The sequence below is a fragment of the Elephantulus edwardii genome, unplaced genomic scaffold (genome assembly GCF_000299155.1).
Source record: "Elephantulus edwardii isolate Elephantulus edwardi_28Jun2011 unplaced genomic scaffold, EleEdw1.0 scaffold00263, whole genome shotgun sequence".
Classification (NCBI taxonomy): Eukaryota; Metazoa; Chordata; class Mammalia; order Macroscelidea; family Macroscelididae; genus Elephantulus; species Elephantulus edwardii.
In genome coordinates, this window is record NW_006400013.1 from 3,671,205 (window position 1) to 3,689,464 (window position 18,260).

At 50.0% G+C, this 18,260-nt stretch overlaps 1 protein-coding gene across 1 annotated transcript in view; it reads left to right on the forward strand.

Annotated features, from left to right (window-relative positions):
• The first annotated feature begins 2,583 nt into the window (after nucleotides 1–2,583).
• Nucleotides 2,584–18,260, forward strand: part of PLEKHO2 (pleckstrin homology domain containing, family O member 2) — a 22,956-nt gene continuing 7,279 nt past the window's right edge. Inside the window, exons 1-4 of the mRNA XM_006899636.1 lie at nucleotides 2,584–2,855; nucleotides 6,317–6,365; nucleotides 9,115–9,264; nucleotides 13,835–13,951. Coding sequence (XP_006899698.1) covers nucleotides 2,584–2,855; nucleotides 6,317–6,365; nucleotides 9,115–9,264; nucleotides 13,835–13,951 — 588 coding nt within the window. The remainder of the gene's footprint in view (nucleotides 2,856–6,316; nucleotides 6,366–9,114; nucleotides 9,265–13,834; nucleotides 13,952–18,260) is intronic.

Genomic DNA, 18,260 nt, shown 5'->3' on the forward strand with positions numbered 1-18,260 from the left:
AAGAAGAAGCCAAAGAATGTCGTGTATTCTGTTGAGCCAGAGATTCTTGTACCAGCCAGACTAGGGCCTTCTGGAACAGTGGCCATAGCAGCAGCAGTAGCAGAGAAGCAGAGATATGACATGAGATAGAGCAAACCTTGGGATTGCTATGCCATTGAATCTAAATTTGAACCTATGCCATTGAGCTAAGTTTGCTAGACATCTGGGGGTGGGGGTGGGGAGAGCCATAATTGTCGAAGAGATGATGATGATGATGATGATGATGATGATGATGATGATTTTGTGTGTACCATCAAATCGAATCTGACTGGTACAGGAGGAGACTGTCCCTCCTCCAACAGAGCATCTGGTACTCATCTCTGGGATTGCAGTAGTTTATTGCCACTAGGCCACCAGAGCTTGCCATCTGAGAGCTTTTTAACACTGGTCTAAAGCCACGAGACTCAAGGCTGGAGTTCCTGCAAGCTTGTTTCAGAATCTATCCTGACTGTATTCTGCTAGTAACCTTTTAATTTCCCCACTATAGTTCTCTGTGATCTGTGAACTATGGCATAGGATTTTTGGACCCATTAAAGCAGTAAGATTGGTGTTGGGCTGAGTGGAAAGAAATGCAGGAGTGTCAGGGATGTGTCTGACCTCACGTGAAATGGTTTTGCATTGTTGATATGGTTGACAGGGAATGTTTCCCTTTGAGAAATTATTAAAGGTCAGATTATGGCCTTTAAAGATCAATGGAAGCAGATTGCTCATCTTTCTGATGTAGAGCAGCTAGTGGATTAGAACTTTATGTCTTTGGTTTGACAGCACTTTTCCTTACCACTAAGCCACCAGAAAGAATGGTAATCTCATTACAAGGAACCCTGCTGGCGTATATGTAATGTGTTGAACTGCTAACCGAAAGGTTGGCGTTTGACTCCACTATCTACTCCCTAGATAGAAGGGAAAATCTCCTGTAAAGATTTACAGCATTAGATATCCAATAGGGAGTGCTATGAGTCAGCGTAGATGCCATGACAATGTTTGGGTTTTTTTTATTCTCATATCTATTTATCTCTCTCCCAATAAAGGACAATCCAGGGCCTTGCTGTATATACCCTCCAGCTATTAGAATAGTATAGACAGTGGAGGCGAAGAGAATATTTGTGTAGAATCATAAACACCGTGAAGACAACAACCAGAAGGACTGCATGGGCTGGATGGGGAAACTGACGCCAGAGTGATTATCAGTGTCTCCCCAAAAGTGACAGCAATGAGCAGCTTCTGTTTCAAAATGAATTTCCCAGGGCCGCTCACCTCCAGAACCTGAGTGTCCAGGTACCGTATCCTCAGACATGGGGATCTGCTGCTGCCCAACTGCATATGGAGGAAATAAAGCCATTTGGTGGCTTTTTAAGGGTTGTCACATTACACAGACTTCCTTAGATTCTCAGGCTGAATTTCTTCACTCCTTTAGGTAAGGGAATCCAAGAAAAATCCTTCCATCTCTTTCTACTTGGCCTGGGCTCCGAGGTTGTCTGTCATTTTCCTGAAAGACCTGAAAGTGGCCTGGGAGCCTGAGGGCCTGCAGAAGGCGGTGCTGAAAGGCAGCTCCACTGAGTGGCTCTGCGGCTGCTATGGCAGCCAAAACCAAAAGAGGTCACCATTGAGACCACACGCGCTTAATTCTTCCGCTAACGCGTAAGGCAGGCTTGACCCCGAGAGCTGGGCATGAGAGGGCAGGAGAACTTTTCGGACACTCTCTGGCCTGTTTTTCTCCAAGAGTACAATGGATTGCTGTTGTTGTATACCATTGAGTCAGAATCGACCCAGAGTTGACCCTCTAGCCAGTTTTCAGAGGCAGTACAGCATGCTGGAGTTGATTGCCCTTCTTCCTTCCGTGGAGCAGCTGGTGGGTTCGAATCGTGTTACCCTACAATAGGTACAGGGTATTATTAACTAGTGTCCTCCTTTGGAGGGAAACGCCCCACTCTACTTCCCAGCAAGATTGTCAAGCCTGCGAGATCACTGCTGTGTAGGGGTAGTGGCAATCTTCGGATAGGGGGACCAGGGAGGGAAACAGCTCTGAGCGATGCATAATTATAGGAGAAGCCTGTGTTCGGGGACCTGTGGGGGAGAGCCAGCCCCATATCTTCCCGTTACGTGGCCCTCTTGAGGCTGCCTGAGCTCCAGGCTCACCCTGGCTCGGAGCTTCCAGGGAGAAGAGAAGCAGGGTGTCGCCACGGCTTCAGCTCCGGGGAGAAAATGAAGCGGAGCCGCCTAAGTGCTCCCATCTCTGGTCGCCCAGGGCGGCTCTGACGAGCCCCCAGCCCAATTCTCTCTAGAGGTTTCAAAAGGATAGGCAGCCTCAGGCCCACTCAAGATCCACCCCACCCTGCCCCCACCCGGAGCCCTGCCGGCATCCTCGCTTTGCCTTTGGGCCAAAAGCCCCCTCCGCCCACCCAATCTCCTCATCCTTTAACCCCTCCTAATCCCTCTCCCCTCCCGCCGTCCGGGAAATCTTTCTGAATCCGGGCTCCGCCCTCAACTCAGACCAAGCCCCCGAAAAGGACACGCCCATCTCGCCCGTCCGTTTACTCCGCCCCCATGTCCCACCCAGCCCAGGCTCCGCCCTCCCATTCCCCGCCCCAACCGGGGCCCCTAGTCCGCTATTTCTCTCCGCAGACCCCGCCCTCAGCCCCGGAAGACTCCCCGCCTCCGGCCCCGCCCCCCCGAAGTTTCTTGGGCCGCCAGCCGCTGGCGGGACAGAACATAGAGAGCCGCCGCCCGGCCGAGTGCGGATGGGACTGCAGGAGCCTTCACGGCTCCGGGAGTGAGCGGCGGAGCGGCCGGACCTCCGCGGATTCGTCATGGAGGAGGTGAGGACCGGACTAGGCGGGGCGGAGGGGAAGGCTGGACTGGGGACTTCGAGCCCCTCAAGGCGGTTGGGGTCCTGGGCTCAGGCCCTTGGCCCTGCCCACTCCACTCCCGCTGGTCTGAGGACCCCCCATTCACGGGCAGAGCCTAGGCTGGTGGGGTCGGGGCGGGGATCAGGTCTACGCTGGACTCTTCGCAGACCGCATCCTCCTTTACGATCTCTTTGGCTTCGCTCACCAACCGTGGAGGGTCGTTGTTGTTATTGTCCCTATTTTGGACTAACGGGAGACGGAAGCGAGTTTGGCGACTTGCTGAAAGTAATCGAGAGAGCTGGACTCGAACCCAGATTGTCATCGATTTCCTCTTCCTTGGCCTTTTAGGTTGGAGCCCAAACGGGCAAGCTGCTTGTATGCATGTGTCGTAAGGGGTGTCTAGGTTCTGGAGTTCTGGTCTCAAGGAATCTGAGGTCGGAACTGGCCTGTGGTAGGAGGACTGGAGAAGTTTCATCTTTCTGAGTCTCTTTCCCCCTGCCTTCCTCCCGGACGCTCTAGCTTCATATCAGGCCTGCCTACCTCCTCTCTTCGGAAGGAGGGAGAACCCTCCCCCGCGGGAGTTTGACTGCTGGCCCCACAGTACCCCTTGAACCTCCCTCTTACCCTTCAGGACTCCCCTTATCTGGAATGGGGTTCAGACTCAGTGTACAAACCCAGTTCTCCCTGCAGACCCATCATCCAAGAGTCTACACAGAGCAAACATCTAATATATGACTATGGAATGAATAAATTAGAAAGAAGGGCTTGTTGGGTCTAGAAGGTGTTATCTGCTTTGCCTCTTAACCCCTCTAGGGGGTCCTATTTTCTGGCCCTTTCAGCTGAAGGGAAGGGTCAGTTCTTGGATGAGTGAGGAAGGAAAGTGAAACCTTTACTCTTCGGGCGACCCTGTGTTCTCATCAGTACCCACCTCCCTACTTCCAGAAGCCACTGCCCTAGGGCAGTGGGCCTGGACATCAGCTTTCCCTGTAGGCCAGGCCCTGTGATTCTGTGGGATGGTAGATAAGTCACTTCCCCTCTCCCCCTGCATTTCCTCTTCTATTAAATATGGGGCCTAACCATTCAGGGTTCTGGCTGTGTGGTTGTGGCCCCTTCTCTCAGAATAGATGGAGGTGGGGAGGCAAAGTCAGCCCTCTGTGATTTGCTATGGGTTTTTTGCCAGCAGGGGTGGGGCTGCCCTCCCTTTGCCTGGGGCTCCTGCTGTTTCAAGGGTTGGGTTTTCTGCCCTCCACCCCTCCCCTGCTCCCAGAGGATGTGGGTCAGGATTATTACTCCGTCTCCCTGACTGGGCTGGCCCTCAATTAAGAGAAGTTCTCCTGGACCAATGATTTGTCTCTGGCCAGCCCAGCCTGTTCATTCCTCCTTGTTCCTAAGCCTCTGACTTTATCACTTACTGCCAAAAGCTTCAGGCATACCTGGGACGTCTGTGGTTTTAACCACCTGCACCCCTACCCAAAACTCACCCACACATACCTGGCGCCTGGTTGCCCTCTCGCCTTTGACATTTCTAGCTCCCCATCTCACTTTCTCTCCCAGTAGCTTCTACTGATTTCTCCAGACCTCAGTGCCCATCTTTGTTTCTCCCAGACACTTCTTAGAACATAGGCATCTGTTCTGATGCATGACCCCAGACCCAGAAAGACCTTATCACCCTTCCAGGTGGTGGCTGCTTACAGCCCAGACCTGTGCCAAGCTCTCTCAGCCTCAGTGGCATCCATCCTCTGTTCAGTGGATGTCATCAGGCTGAAGCTTGAAGAAGTGCTGGTCTGAATAGATGCCCATCTGCGATCTCAGGGACTTAGAAAGTGTGATATGTGTGCAAAGACTTTGAGACAAACAAATATCAGCATAGAGTATTAGTGCTACTGCTGGAGTAATAATAAGAACCCTCTCCCAGATTTTCTTATCTGTGCCCTGAGATTCTTCTCCTTTGCTGTTCTGTAGTCTTGCCTTTCTTGGTCTTGCTCTAGTTGGGTGACTCTAGGCTTTGCTAGAGAGAGACAAGGTATTCTGTCCCAAGTCCGTGACTTAATTGCTCTATAGTGAAAGGGTTGAGAGTTTAGGGTCTTTGACACTTTTTGTTTCTTTCTTTCTCCAAGATATCTGGTGCGCATATCTCTACCCAAATCCTGAGTTCTGCAGGAACTTCTTAAATATTTCCCTGACCTGAGAGCTAGGACTGAGCTCGGAAACCCTCAAGAGGGGGTCCTATTTCTCTCTCAACAGACTGAGAGCCTCTTGAGAGGAGAGTGTGTATACTCCCCCTTTGGGGACTTCACTTGGGCAAGGTCTGTATCATTCCTACTGGACTGGAATGTCCTCTAGGTTACTGTGCCTGGCATTTGACTAGGGGTTCCTAAGAGTTGGGGCATTGTGTCCCTCAGATTGGGAGTTCCACCTGGCTGGGCTTGGTGGATCTTTAGTCAATTTGGTCTGAGCATCATCACGTATTAGAATCTAGTAAAGGGCCAAGGTTATCTGCCTGTGGTGTGAGGTATTGCTTGTCAGCAAGGCTTCTTCTGCCGGGCTTCATCTCTCTGTCACGGTCTGTGTGGTGTGTGTGGCTTCCCACCTCCTCCTTTTTCAACACAAGGTTGAAGTCACCTAGTATCTCTTTTTGTCCAGTGAATGACCTAGAGACCCTCCCACCTCAGGCAAAGGAGAGCAAGGCGAGGCCCCCAAGGATGCCCTAGGAGCTGCTCACAGTGGGCAGGGGAGACCCTGGGAGAGGACGGATGGAAGGGGGGGAGAGGGTGAAACCAGAAGAGCAGTGGTCAGCTGGTCAATAAGAGGACAGGAGGCCTAGAAACTGGGTTGAGCAGGACAAAAACCTCTCTTGTGAGCCCTGCCAAGGGGAGGGGGCAATTAGGAGAACTTACTGGGGCAAAGTCAGGGTCACTGGTAGGTTGAGGTCTGAGAGGGAGAGAGAAGGACAGGGTGGAGGGTGAGAGGCAAGCAAGACTCTGTGACTACTGCCTTGGGTGATTCTTGATAGGAAGTTCCTTCCCTAAACCTTGGCTCCTATCATCCTCAGTCCTATCAGTTGTTCTTTGACCCCCCTACTACTTTTTAAACCTTTCTACCTTACACCTACCATGGTCCCACCAGCCCTAGACCTGCCTCTGCAGCTCACCCTAGTATTCACTTATTCTGCTCTGGTCATCCAGAAAGGACAATGGTTAAGACCCAAGGTTCCTGCTTTGCACCCTGAGATCTTCATGTGACACACAGTGTGTGAGGCAGGCAAGGGCAACAAGTAGAGGGAGTTTAGTTAAGGAGTAGATTCCATGGGCTGGTGATTGGGCCCCTAAAAGGCAAGAGGAAAGCTGGAGCTTAGAAATGGGAGATCCAGCCAACAGCTTTATACTCCACAGCCCTAACTGCCTTAAGAGACACACATTGTGGCCATCCAGGCCACAGCGGGCCTCAGCCATGACCAAGAAGCTGGAGCCAGCCTTGCCCGTAGAAAGGATGTGAGTGTGTGAAGTGTGGGGGTGAGGTTTCCCTTTTCTCAGTTCTTCCCTTCCAGCCCTGGGCCTGTGACATCCTTCAGGGAACTGTTGAGGGGGCTGAAGCTCTGGAGGTCACACATTTCACTGGGAGCTGAACACAGGATGTCAGCGTTGGTGTGGGAAGGGGGCAGTCAAGTGCAGGAATAGAGTGTGAGAGCTGTGTCCTCTTGCTTTTCTTCCACTGGACAGGGTGGCTTGTAGCTGACCCACGGACAGGCCTCCCACTTCCTCATTCCACCATCTGGGAAGGCCATTTGAGACCATCCGCTTCTCCATTTCTCTTACCATCTGTAAGTCAGTAGAGACCCAGAAGGAATACCCCACATGCATCGAGATTCTGGAGTCCCAGCATCTGTCACCCAGAAAGACTTTGTCCTGAAGTTTGAACCATGCCCAGGGAGAAGGGTCCATTTGCACAAGGGAGGATGGGAGTGATGGCAACAGTAACAGTAATGCTTTGTTGTTGTTGTTGTTAGGTGTCATTGAGTTGTGGACGACTTATGGCAACCTTATAAACGAAAGACCTGAACACTTGTATAACTTTCATTGTTTCTCCACTTTCCGTTTCCAGAGGCAAGCTATTTAGGAAGTGGATGCCACTCCTGCTTCCAAGCTTGTTTTAATCAGGGAGCGCCTCCAAACCCTGTCCACCATGTGTGACCATTATCACATTTGACACAGACCGGTGCTTTACCACTTAGAAGAATGTTTGACCAAAACCAATGAAAACCAGTCCTGAGGGTTGCAGATTAAAATCACCCACCTTTGACTTGGTAGCATAACTTTCTATCTACTAGGCCAGCAGAGCTCTCTCGATGTTATTGTTGTAATGCCTACTGTTTGCCAAATTGAGGCTATACTAGACACTACATGCCTTATCTTTATTCAGCACTAAACATTTATTAAGCATACTGTATATAAGGCACTGTACTAGGTATTGGGGATACTCAAGACCCTGCCATTAAGTTGACTTATAGCAACCCTCCAGTGGCTTTTTGAAGCTATAAATCTTTATAGATAACTTACCATCTTTCTTTCTGGAAGCAGCTGATAGATTCAAACTGCTGACCTTTTAGTTCTTAGTCCAACACATAACGCATCAAGACATCAGGGATACAACAGGTAAATAAAGCAAAAATCCTGGCCTAGTTATAATCCTTCCAGCTTCTGTTAATACCCATTTCACAGATGGCTTAGAGGGGTTAGTTGACTTCTTTCTGATGTGTAGGATTTGAATTTCAAAGGCCAGACTCCCAAACTACCAGAAAATGCAGTTCAAAGTGAGAACCTGGCTGGGGCTTCCCTGCAGAGAAGAGCAGAGTTGCCTGCCTGGCCCAACCCCCGACAGCTCACCACACCTACATCTGCCTGGGCTTGTCCTTCCTAAGGCAGCTGTGGCCATAGGGTGTCCCTGGGGAGAGGCGTGTCTCTTTTGACTGGGGCCTCTTTTTTTAGGTTTATGTAAATGATAAAATATTTAAAATTAGTCAGTGCTAATTTCCTTCTAGCATCCTCTAGATTCCGACACCCTCTTGGCCACCTTTCCTGCCCTCTCCTCTCAACTCTCACTTCTGGGGGCTGTGGGGGGTGGGGTAGCACGCCAGTCACTGAAGCAAAGTATTTTGCATATTTTATGTTTATTTCTTTTCATCACAGATATTTCTTGCGCACTCAGTATGTGTAAAAGAACAGTGCTGCTTGCTTGGGGCTGAGAGGTGTATCTGGTCCCCTCTGGTGGGCCAGCACTTGACATACCTTACTCCCAGCCACCCAGGCAGGTGATGAAGGGGCCACAGGATGTCAGTGACCAGACTTGAGGCTCCTGGTTGACTGCCCATGTCTCTGAGAAGGGTCTGAGTTTAACTCCTCTATCAGCTCATGACCAAAGGCAAAGAGCCCTTGGAGTTCTCACCACGTGGATTTTGTCTGCAGGGGGTGGCAACCCCAAAGTCCTAGCCTGGGATAGGACTTCTGGGATAGAGGAAGCAGGGACTGCAGAGAAGGTTCTCTAGAATGAAGGAGACCAGTCATCCTTCTGCCTGCCAGCCTCTTCACAACGTGCAGATCCTTGCTTAAATTCTCTGGGATGCCTTCCTGGACTACCCTGACCTGAACCAAACAGGGTCCCCCACCTTCCTCACTAGTGGCCCACTGTTTGTTTCCTCCATCACTTTTCACAGTTAATTCATATGTTAATTCCTGGTGTTTGCTAAGCTTTCCATCTCACCTTTGTGAACTCCATGAAGGCAGAGGGCAGGTGTTGTTTTTATTTACTTCAAGCTGGCCCAGCGCATGTGACAGTGTAGGTGTTCAGGACAATGTTTGTTGACTGGTTGAGTGAACATGTGGCTGGACATCAAAGGAGGCAGAATGGGAAGAACATGGGGTCCAGAGAAAACAGATCTGAAATTCTGGTTCAGTGCTTCCGGCTGTGTGACTCTGGACAAGTCATCTTTCTTCTAGTTTACTGGGGGTAAACTCAGAGGCTAGTTAACTGTACAGGTTAAATGAAACAATGTGTGTGAAACTCAACATGGTGGCTCAACCATAATGTGGCTGGTGCTGAGATGATTACACGGACTCCTGTTCTCACTGTTACTGGATTAGGAATATTCGGCTTGGAAACTAGAATGATGTCAATGGTACCCGGCAAAAGAACACATCCCTTAGTCATGACATGTCCTGGTATTATTTTGCAGGGTGTGAAGGAGGGAAGTGAGAAGCCACGAGGAGGCCGGACAGCAGATAAGGCCGGCTGGATCAAGAAGAGTGGTGGAGGCCTCCTGAGTCTCTGGAAAGATCGATACCTGCTCCTCTGCCAAGCCCAGCTGCTGGTCTATGAGAATGAGGTGAGGACTGGCCTAGTCCTGAGGTTGGGAGTTTCTGGGACAGGGCAAAGTAAGGCAGCACAGGCCAGTAAGATTAGCCCGGGGTGAGAACAATTCTTCCTTTGACCTACCTTAGACAAAAGTTAACTTTCTCTAGGCTTCTGTTTGCAGTATGGAAGAAGTCTCTCAGGAGAAAGTTGAACAGTCTCTTCCCATGTGATTTACAGTTTCTGAAACTGGAGGGTCAGCTATGAGTTGATTCACATTCGATGTACATAACAACAACATATCTTGGGGCAAGCTAGATAGGATGAGAGTTTCTTTGAACTGTATGTGCGTTTAGATGTGTGCTTATTTTTTCGATTGTATATCCACACATTGCAACTCCCTTTCACTGGACAAGGGTTCCACATAAATTAATGGTCCAGCAAACTGAAGCTTGCCCCATTCATCAATGGTAATAGAAATAATAGAAATAAAAAAGTGCTCGTTCATGTTTGTTTGGGACTCAGCTGTTTACTGCTCACTGACATTCACAACAGTTCCATGACAGGAGGCATATGGTGCACTTCACTGAAGAAAATCCCAAGAGTCAGGGGGCAAAATGCTTATGGAGCATCTCACAGTGACTGGAGGAACAAGTTTAGATTCAAAACCAGTGCTTCTTTCCTGAGAGAGACCAGCTAGTAAACTCCAACACTATTTTTGGTGGCAATCCTCTAAAATATCTTAAATGTTTTCTTCAACAGTAGGTACTAACTTAAGTTGATGGTGAAGGCCCCTCCTTATCAGAATACCCGACTCTGCTGGCCTGTGCTTTCCAGCTTGCTTTCTCCTGCATTAGTCCGCTGTGTTCATTCTTCCGACAGCCTTTCCCTCTTCCCCCTCCAGACACTTGTGCTGCTCTGGTTTTCAGCAGGCTTGAAACTTAGTAAGATGTTAAAATTGTGTTAAGTAAGAGTCAGTAAATCTCTGTGTAGGAAACCAATGAGGATAAAAACATTCATTCACTGTGGGAATTTGTGACTATTTTTGGTGGCTTTTACTTGTAGATATAGTTTATCTTTTGAAGTTGAGGCTATCAGAGTACTCTCCTACTGAAAATGGTGTATAATGCTGTTATGCCTTTGGCACATGAAAATACATGGAAAAGGATGGCCCCAGGGGCAAAAAAAAAAATGACAACTTCTCATTCGCATCACTCCTCTCTCCCTTTCCCCCAGGTATTTTGATATGTCCATCATTGTCCCAAAGGAGCACTGGTGGCTAAATGGTAAGAAATCCACCAGCTGCTCCATGGGAGAGATGGGCAGTCTCCTCTTTCTTGTGCAATTTGTTGTTGTGTTATGTGCCATCGAGTTGCTGGCGATTCACAGCGACTTTGTGTACAGCCGCTCTGAACCCTGCTCTACCGTGTGCCAGCCTTATTGTCTCTGACACACCTAACCCCCATTACCTCAGTCACTGAATCAAGGGTCTCATTGAGGGTCTCTGAAAAACCTGCTAGAGGGTCAGCTATGAGTGGGATCGGACTCACCAGCAAATCACAGCAGCACTATAATTGTCCCAGGCCAACGGAGTCTGGGCAACCTGGATGTAAGTGTTTAGAGGAACTGCCTTTGGGAGCGTCTTGCTCTCCTGCTCTAGTCCTCAGGCTCATGGTGAAAGGTGTTGGAGAAGCAGCGGAGGAGAAAGCAAGGGGACGAGGGTGTGCAAACAGGCAGCCCCAGATGTTCCATACTGCTGCTATCACTAAATTAGGAGGTGCCGCATTTGGGAACGTGGCAGCAGAAGGATATTTTTATAATAAAGGGGGTTGTCAGAGCTTCCTCCAGTCCCAGCTGCTATAGGAGTGAGTGACAGGCTCCCCAGCTGTTAGTCCATCAGGCACTGCCAGACTTGTCCTGGGCCGCCTTGCCACATCTGGCTCCAGCTGGGAAGCAGGAAGGATTCCACATCTTCCAAACATGAAAATCCAAATTACACATTTTTAAAAATAAAATAGAAATTTGAAAAAAAAATCATTATTAAAAACCTAAATGCAGTTTTGAGAACTTAGCACTTAAGGGTGGGGGAGCTTGGCCCAGGAGTAGGAATTGAGAAATGCTTATTAGCTCAATTCCTCTTTCTGATGTAAGGAACTAGGCAAGCTCTTGGCTGTATCTTTGCTGTCAGAGAGGCTGACATTCCAAAGATGCAACCCCCGCCCAGTGGCTTCTGGTTTATCCATTTTTTTGAGCCACAGAAGGGCCAGGATGATTCAGCATTTCTGGTGGGGAAGAGACCCAGGACAGGCAGTTCTGGGGTGTCAGTATCTGGTGGTGGGATGGATTGAGGGGTGTGTTTGTGTCAGTGTTTGCCCATTTAAGGAAAGCTTGCAGACATGGGATAGGTGAGCTGTTCAAGTGATCCTTCCCCTTTCTCTGGATACCCCGCTAGGAGATACTTCCTAGGGTCTTTCTAATATCATACATTTATTTCAGCAAACCATTGTTATCTATGTCCCTCCTGAGGGAAGTCCTGTGCAGAGTGCTGGGAGAGAAACAGACACACAAGGTAGAGCAAGAAGGCCAAGCAGGGAGTTAGCGTGTGCTTTCTTAGCATGGACCCTGCCCATGTCACCAGGTAGGTTTGTGTACTCTCAGCAGAGGAGAGAGCACCTGGGGCTCATGACGTATTGCCTGGGAGCTTCCTGGAGTAGGGGCTTCTTACTGGTCTTTCTGTAGGGTGTGTGCTACGAACCAAAAGGCTGCACATCTCTGATGGTTCAAAACCACCAGAGGCTTTGAAGGAGAAAGATGAGCAATCTCTCATTGTGATTACAGCCTCAGAAACCTGATGGAAGATCTCTGAGTCAGAAGTGACTCGACATCAGTGAATCTGAGTTTGTGTTCACTAGAGGAACTTGGAAGGGATTGGAGACTAGAGGTTGGAAATAGAGGTATGGAGGCAAACATGGGAAAACATAACCTGAATAAATTTGGATGGGAGGGACCAGGCTTCTCTGGCCCTCTGATTTCCTTTATCTGAACTGCTGAAGAAATCATGTTGTTAGTTAGCTGCTATAGGGTCCACTCCTGTAGACCATGCACAAAATTGAAATTATATCCTGGGCTAGTTTTCAGAAGTCGATCTCCAGGCCTTTCTTCCTGGTCTGTTTTAGTCTAGAAGTTCTGCTAAAGCCTGTCAGCGTCACAGCAATATGCAAGTCACCACTCACAGATGAGTGGTAGGTATCCACACATGAGTTGTATATGCTGGAAATCAAACCTGGGTCTTCCATGCAGAAGATAAGAATTCTACCACTGAACCACCACTACCATTGAAGAGAGCATAGATTAGTGGTTATCCACCCAGCCAGTGGAGATCCAAATGTCACAAATCTTGGCTGTTGCCTGGGCATCAGGGTTTTTAGAAGCTTCCATGTACCTCCAAGGCTGAGAACCACTGGTGTGGCACATCACAATCACCTGGAGGGTCTGTCAGGCCCATCTTCCCAGGTTTATCAGTCAGTAGAGATGGAGCCTGAGGATCTGCATTTCTAAGAAGTTCTCAGGTGATGCTCATTCTGCTGCTGGTTTAAGAACCACATGTAGACAAACACTACAGAGAGCCTGTAGATAATGCACTGAGGCAGGGGTGCTCTCTGAGTGTTAAGGTCTTGGTACACACAGATTAACATAGAGGAAAATGGTTTTTTTCTCAGCGAATAATCAAGTCCCTGCCTCCCAAACTGAAAACTGACTAGCACTGAGTCAGTTACCCTTGGGTAGCTCTCTCTGCATGATTGTCCTGGGTTGTCCTAACTTGTTTGCCACTCTCAGGGCATTGTGCCCCCAGAAAGGACCTGCTTTTCAAGGGAGTGTGCTGCTTCCTGGAAGTTGTTTCAGCCTGGTCCTCCTGGATGGTGAAGCAATTGACCAGCACTGAGTGGGGGAGCTTGTGTCCTCCCTGGCAGCTTGCTGGGAGAGGTCTTGGGTGGGTTGAACCCATGGAGAAACCCTCAAGTGTGCAAACTGCTGGATAGGAAGACAGCCTGGCCAGTGTCCAGGGATGACACTGATGATGGCCTGAGAGAGGCCTCATGCCGGCAGGCCAGGAGTGCTCATTTTGCCGTTCATGATTACAGCTGAGGCGAGGGGTTGGTTACTCACTCTGCAGAAGATACTGGATTGTGGATGTATGTTCATGCTTCCCTCTGTGGCTCTGCCTTTCCCTTTTCCTTCTTGGTGACATCTTACTTACTCTTCCACACACCCTGCTTGGCCTCTGGACCCACGTGAACCCTCCCTTATCCTCTCTAGCACCCACTCTGTTCTCTCTGGCCTCAGGCACATTTGACTCAATGCTGCTGCCCACCTCCAGGTTGTGTACCCTGAGTCTCATTTGGATGGTGAGCCTCAATCCCATCCCTCCATCCTGTGTGTCCTGAGCATCAACCATGTGCCTCATGGCGTCTGAACACAGCATCTTGGTGACTGAATGAATGACAACTTTGAGGCCCCTCTCTGACTGCAAGGCCCTCAACTGAGTAGAACGTCTGGGTGCGCCTGGCTCTCACCAGTTCGTGTCTCCTCTGTCTTCCCTGCAGGATGAGCAGAAGTGTGTGGAGACAGTGGAGCTGGGCAGTTATGAGAAGTGCCAGGACCTCCGTGCCCTCCTCAAGCGGAAACACCGCTTCATCCTGCTGCGATCCCCAGGGAACAAGGTAGGGAGGTGCCCCCTGCTGCCTCAGTGCCCTTGGGGCCAGTTGTCTTGGGACGATCATCCTGGAAGGTTCAGACCATGTGTCCAGTTTGCACCTTTACTCATTTTGTCTCGGTGCCTCCCTATCCCCTGATGATAGGACATGCATTTCAGGCTGTGCTAAGAAAGCTGTTCCTCTCTCTCCATCCCAGGCCATGGGGCCTCTTTCGCAGGCTGTACTTGGAACTTAGCCTATGAAGGGTGAAACCTTGGTCCTCTCCAACACCCTGGATGCAGAGGCCTAGGGCTGGGGCAGGAGAACTGTGAATGAGGCCTTCACCCTACCAGGCCTCTGACATCATGATATAAGCTGAGCGGAGGGAGGGCGTGGCCTCTTCTTCAGACCAAGCCTTCCTGGGTGGGCCACCCTCCTGCTCTTATCCCAGACTCAGTGCCCAGAGGCCTGCAACCTCTCTGCTTTCCTTCCCTTGCACTTTTCTTCCTCTGCTGGAACTGAGGAAGTCTGCTGCCTATAAGGTGGTTTCCCTGTGACATGCTGTGTGTGCAGATAAAAAGTTTGCTGTTTGTACCACATGCTTCTGGTGATGAGTCTGTGTGGGTGTTGACACGTGGCATAGCTTCACAGATGTCAGGAAGGAATTGAGATTGGGAGGCTGGTGTGTACAGCACCTCTCGTCAGTTCTCGCCCCTCAGCAGCTGGGCCACGCATCACACCACCCTGACCACTTGCATGTCCCAGGAACCTCGCCTGCAGAGTGGGGTTGAGTCACAGAGGCTGGGCCTACCTGGAGCCAAACACTTTTCTTCCTAGATCTCTGGGTCCTAGGCCCTAGAGTAGGCCATGATGCTTTGCTCAACAATTTTTATCCTGCTTTGTGATGGATTAGGCAAAGAAGGAACCAAGACAGCAGTGAAGGGGCTCCACCCTGGATGGGGGGGATATTGAGAGATATGCCCAGAAGAAGAGAAGTAAAAGTGTATTTCTAGTGTTAGGAGGCTCAATGAGGCTGATCTCTGCTCTTTCAAGAAGAGGAGAGCCATATGTTAGTCCCAGAAGACCTTGTCCTAGAGACTCAGTTCCTGTCTGTGTGGGTGTTGTGTAGGTGTGTGTGTTTGTCAGAGTTTTGGAGTGTATTATGTGTCTGTTGCATGTGAAAGTGAGTGTTGGCCTGGCCATGAGTTGGCCTGTTTGTGTGCTTCGTATGGTGATTATATATAGATGTGAAGTGGAGGCTCTTTGGGACTCTGTCCTCTCCCCATACTGTTCTGGGGGCTTCTTCCCTCCCCCAGCTCTGAAAATCAGCTGGTGGTGGGCTCATTGGGCCAGGCCAGCTCAGGGTGGGCCCTTAATAGAGATCTGTTTGTGCAGCTGTATTCTCTGCTGCTTCAGCCAACACCCTTCCCCCTCCCTAAGCCCTGCCAAGAGTTCAGGTTGGCCCTGGACAACTCTGCGGACAGAATAATCAACTGGGATAGGGGACTGAGGAGTCTGTTAGTGGGGACAGCAAGGTGGTGGGAAGATAGCACATCCAGTTTTAGATCTCAAGGGCTGCCTGACCCTACCACCTGTAGGAGCGCCTGCAGACGGCATGGGCCCCGAAGTCAGATGGTGGACTGTACTGCAGCATCCTGTCACCCTCTTTTCCCACCACCATGGGTGTTCCCATCCTCAGCAAGGCCTCCAGCCGGCCATGAGGTCACATGACCCTGGCTGTCTGGTCCTGGGGCTGTCTTCCCCGCCCCCCCCCCCCCCCCCAAATCAAATAAACAAAGACTCCAGTGTCTTGCATGGCCCTTCTCCCCCTGCCTCCTCATCCCCACAGCCCTGCCCATGAGGTCACAGGCAGACGCTGCCAGGAAGCAGGGTGGCCGCGGCTGGGCCTCTCTGCCCCACTGTTCCCGGCCAGCTTGGCCCTTTCCTTTTCCTCTTCACCTCCTCTTGCCCCCTCCCACATTCTTCCTCTTTGCCATTTCGTCCTCATTCTCCCCCTTTCCCCAGGCCACAGGGGTCTGCTCCAAGGACAATTTTGACATCTTCTGCGCCCTCAGCAGGGCCTTGGGAAAGGGACCTGTGTAGTCTGTTGGCTCTACAGGGGTGGAGAGGGCCCTCAGGAGAGATTTCTTGATATTTTCTTTGTCCCCATTCTAGTCATTCTTGTGGAATGCCTGGTGCATTCAGCCAGGATTACAGAGTTCCTTAGGGTGAGCTGAGTGTGATTTAATCTCTTATGGGAACCTTTTAAAGGAGAAATGGTAGTGATGTGGTTAAAGTGTTGGTTCACTAACCTAAAAGGTCATCTATTTGAACCTATCAGCCTTTCTGTGGAGAAAGGCAATTTTCTTCCATGAAAATTTACAGCCTTGGGAATCCTGCCCTATTCTGAAGGATTTCTGAGTCCCAGTCCCTGGTTGTGGGTAGGTGGGAACACTTTGACCAGCAGTGTACTAGGTCCTCCCTGAGGCTACATTTTCCTCACAGATGCCTGCCACAGACCGGAGCCTGAGGAGAAGGGCCTTTCTTTGAGCTGGCTCAGGAGTTCTGTTCTAGGCCCAGTAAGGCCTAGAACAGCGAAGGAACCTGTGTAGGGTGGCATCGCCGGTTGGTGAGACTAGAACCAAGCTCTTTTGGCTCATCGCCCGGTGTTCCTTCCTTTGTGCCACTCATGCTGCTTGGGCTGTGGCATTCAAGTGTATCCTTCTCAAAGCTCTGCCAGGCCAAGGGCTGCCTGGAGGCAGGCACCTGGCCAACACGGGGCCTGTGCACAGGAACAGACACCAAGTTCTGAGGGGCTGGGCCTGACTCCCTTTCTGTGCCATTTGGGTGGGCCTTTGCAGACCCTCCCTGGACTCTGTGCAGCCTTGGTGGCTGGGCTAAGAGGCAGTTAGTTGCCAAGGTGCCCCAGGGATTCTGACTTAACTACAGAGATCTGCTGCCAGGATCAAATTTACTCTGGCCATGCAAATGAGCATTTGGCTGTGCCTGGCGTGGGGGTGGGTAGGTGGGACCCAGGCCCTGTATGAAGAGAAGGAGGCAGCAGCCAGGAGGAAGTTATATAACAGGGATGCTGAGGGGCCAGGCGCACCCGGTGTTACATAACTGGGAGACTGGTGGGAGGGACATGCTATCTAACACCGGGCCGGGGGATGGGCAAGCTGGCGACCCGCCGGACAAGAACTAGGACATCTTGAGGTCAGAGTAGGCAGAGGCCCAAAAGTGGGGTGAGAGAGGGAACCTCTGGTCAGTTCATTCATTCATGGGCTCATTCATTTGGTAAACAGGTAATATGCCTACTGTGTACCAGGCCCAGATTGTTTTGTGTTTTTTTTTTAAATAAAATGCCCTGCCAACAGTTGACTCCAACTCACAGTGCCCCTGTAGAACAGAGAACAACTGCTTATGAGATTCCTAAGGCTGGAAGTCTTTAAGGAGGAGATGGCCTCATCTTTGTGCCACAGAGTGGCTGGTGACGTTGAACCACCGACCTTGTGGTTCATAGACGAGTGCTTTAACCATTGTGCCACCTGAGCTCCTGTCCTGGTTTTAATCCTGTTTAATTCTCTCAGAATCATAGAAGGTGATGCTGTCCCATTTTACAGATAAGGAAAGTGAGACTAGTTTCTCCAGAGGAAGGCAATCATTTCTGTTACTTGGCGGTCACTCTGTGCCCAGGTTTAGAAATAGTGCTGGGCATGAATCACTTTCCAGAGGTCTTCACATCTCTGTGAGGTGAGTCGAAACTTAGTCTCCAGTTTAGACAGCAGTGAGTGGGTTACTATCCATCTCTTATGCTGCACTACTCTGTTTACATGACCTAATTCCTCTCAGAGAAGGAAGACTGGCGGTACTAGTCTCCTCAGGAAGAAAATAGGCAGTCTCCTCCATTTAAAATTTGCAGCTTTGGCCATCGATGGCAGGTTGCTATGAGTCAGAAGTGACTTTACAGCAATGTGTGTGTGTGTGTGTGTGTGAGAGAGAGAGAGAGAGAATTCCCTCACACTCATTTCCTGTCAATTTGAGGCCTGAAAAGGAGGGTTCTCTCTGAGCTGCCCTGTATTTCCACTATAGGAAAGGACTGATGTAGGTGGTGTGGGAGGGGGACCAGAGGTCATAGGATCTACTTCAAACCACACAGGACCTTTACCACATCCTGTCCTCACTGTTGAGCCTCATTTTTCTCATGAAGAACACACAACACCCTTTCTCTTTTTCCTCAATGTAAAATAAGAAACGAATTCTGATTCAAAGATTTTCAAATTGCAAAATGCCAAAATGAAAGTTCAAAATGGGATCCCAAAGCACACCTTTTCTC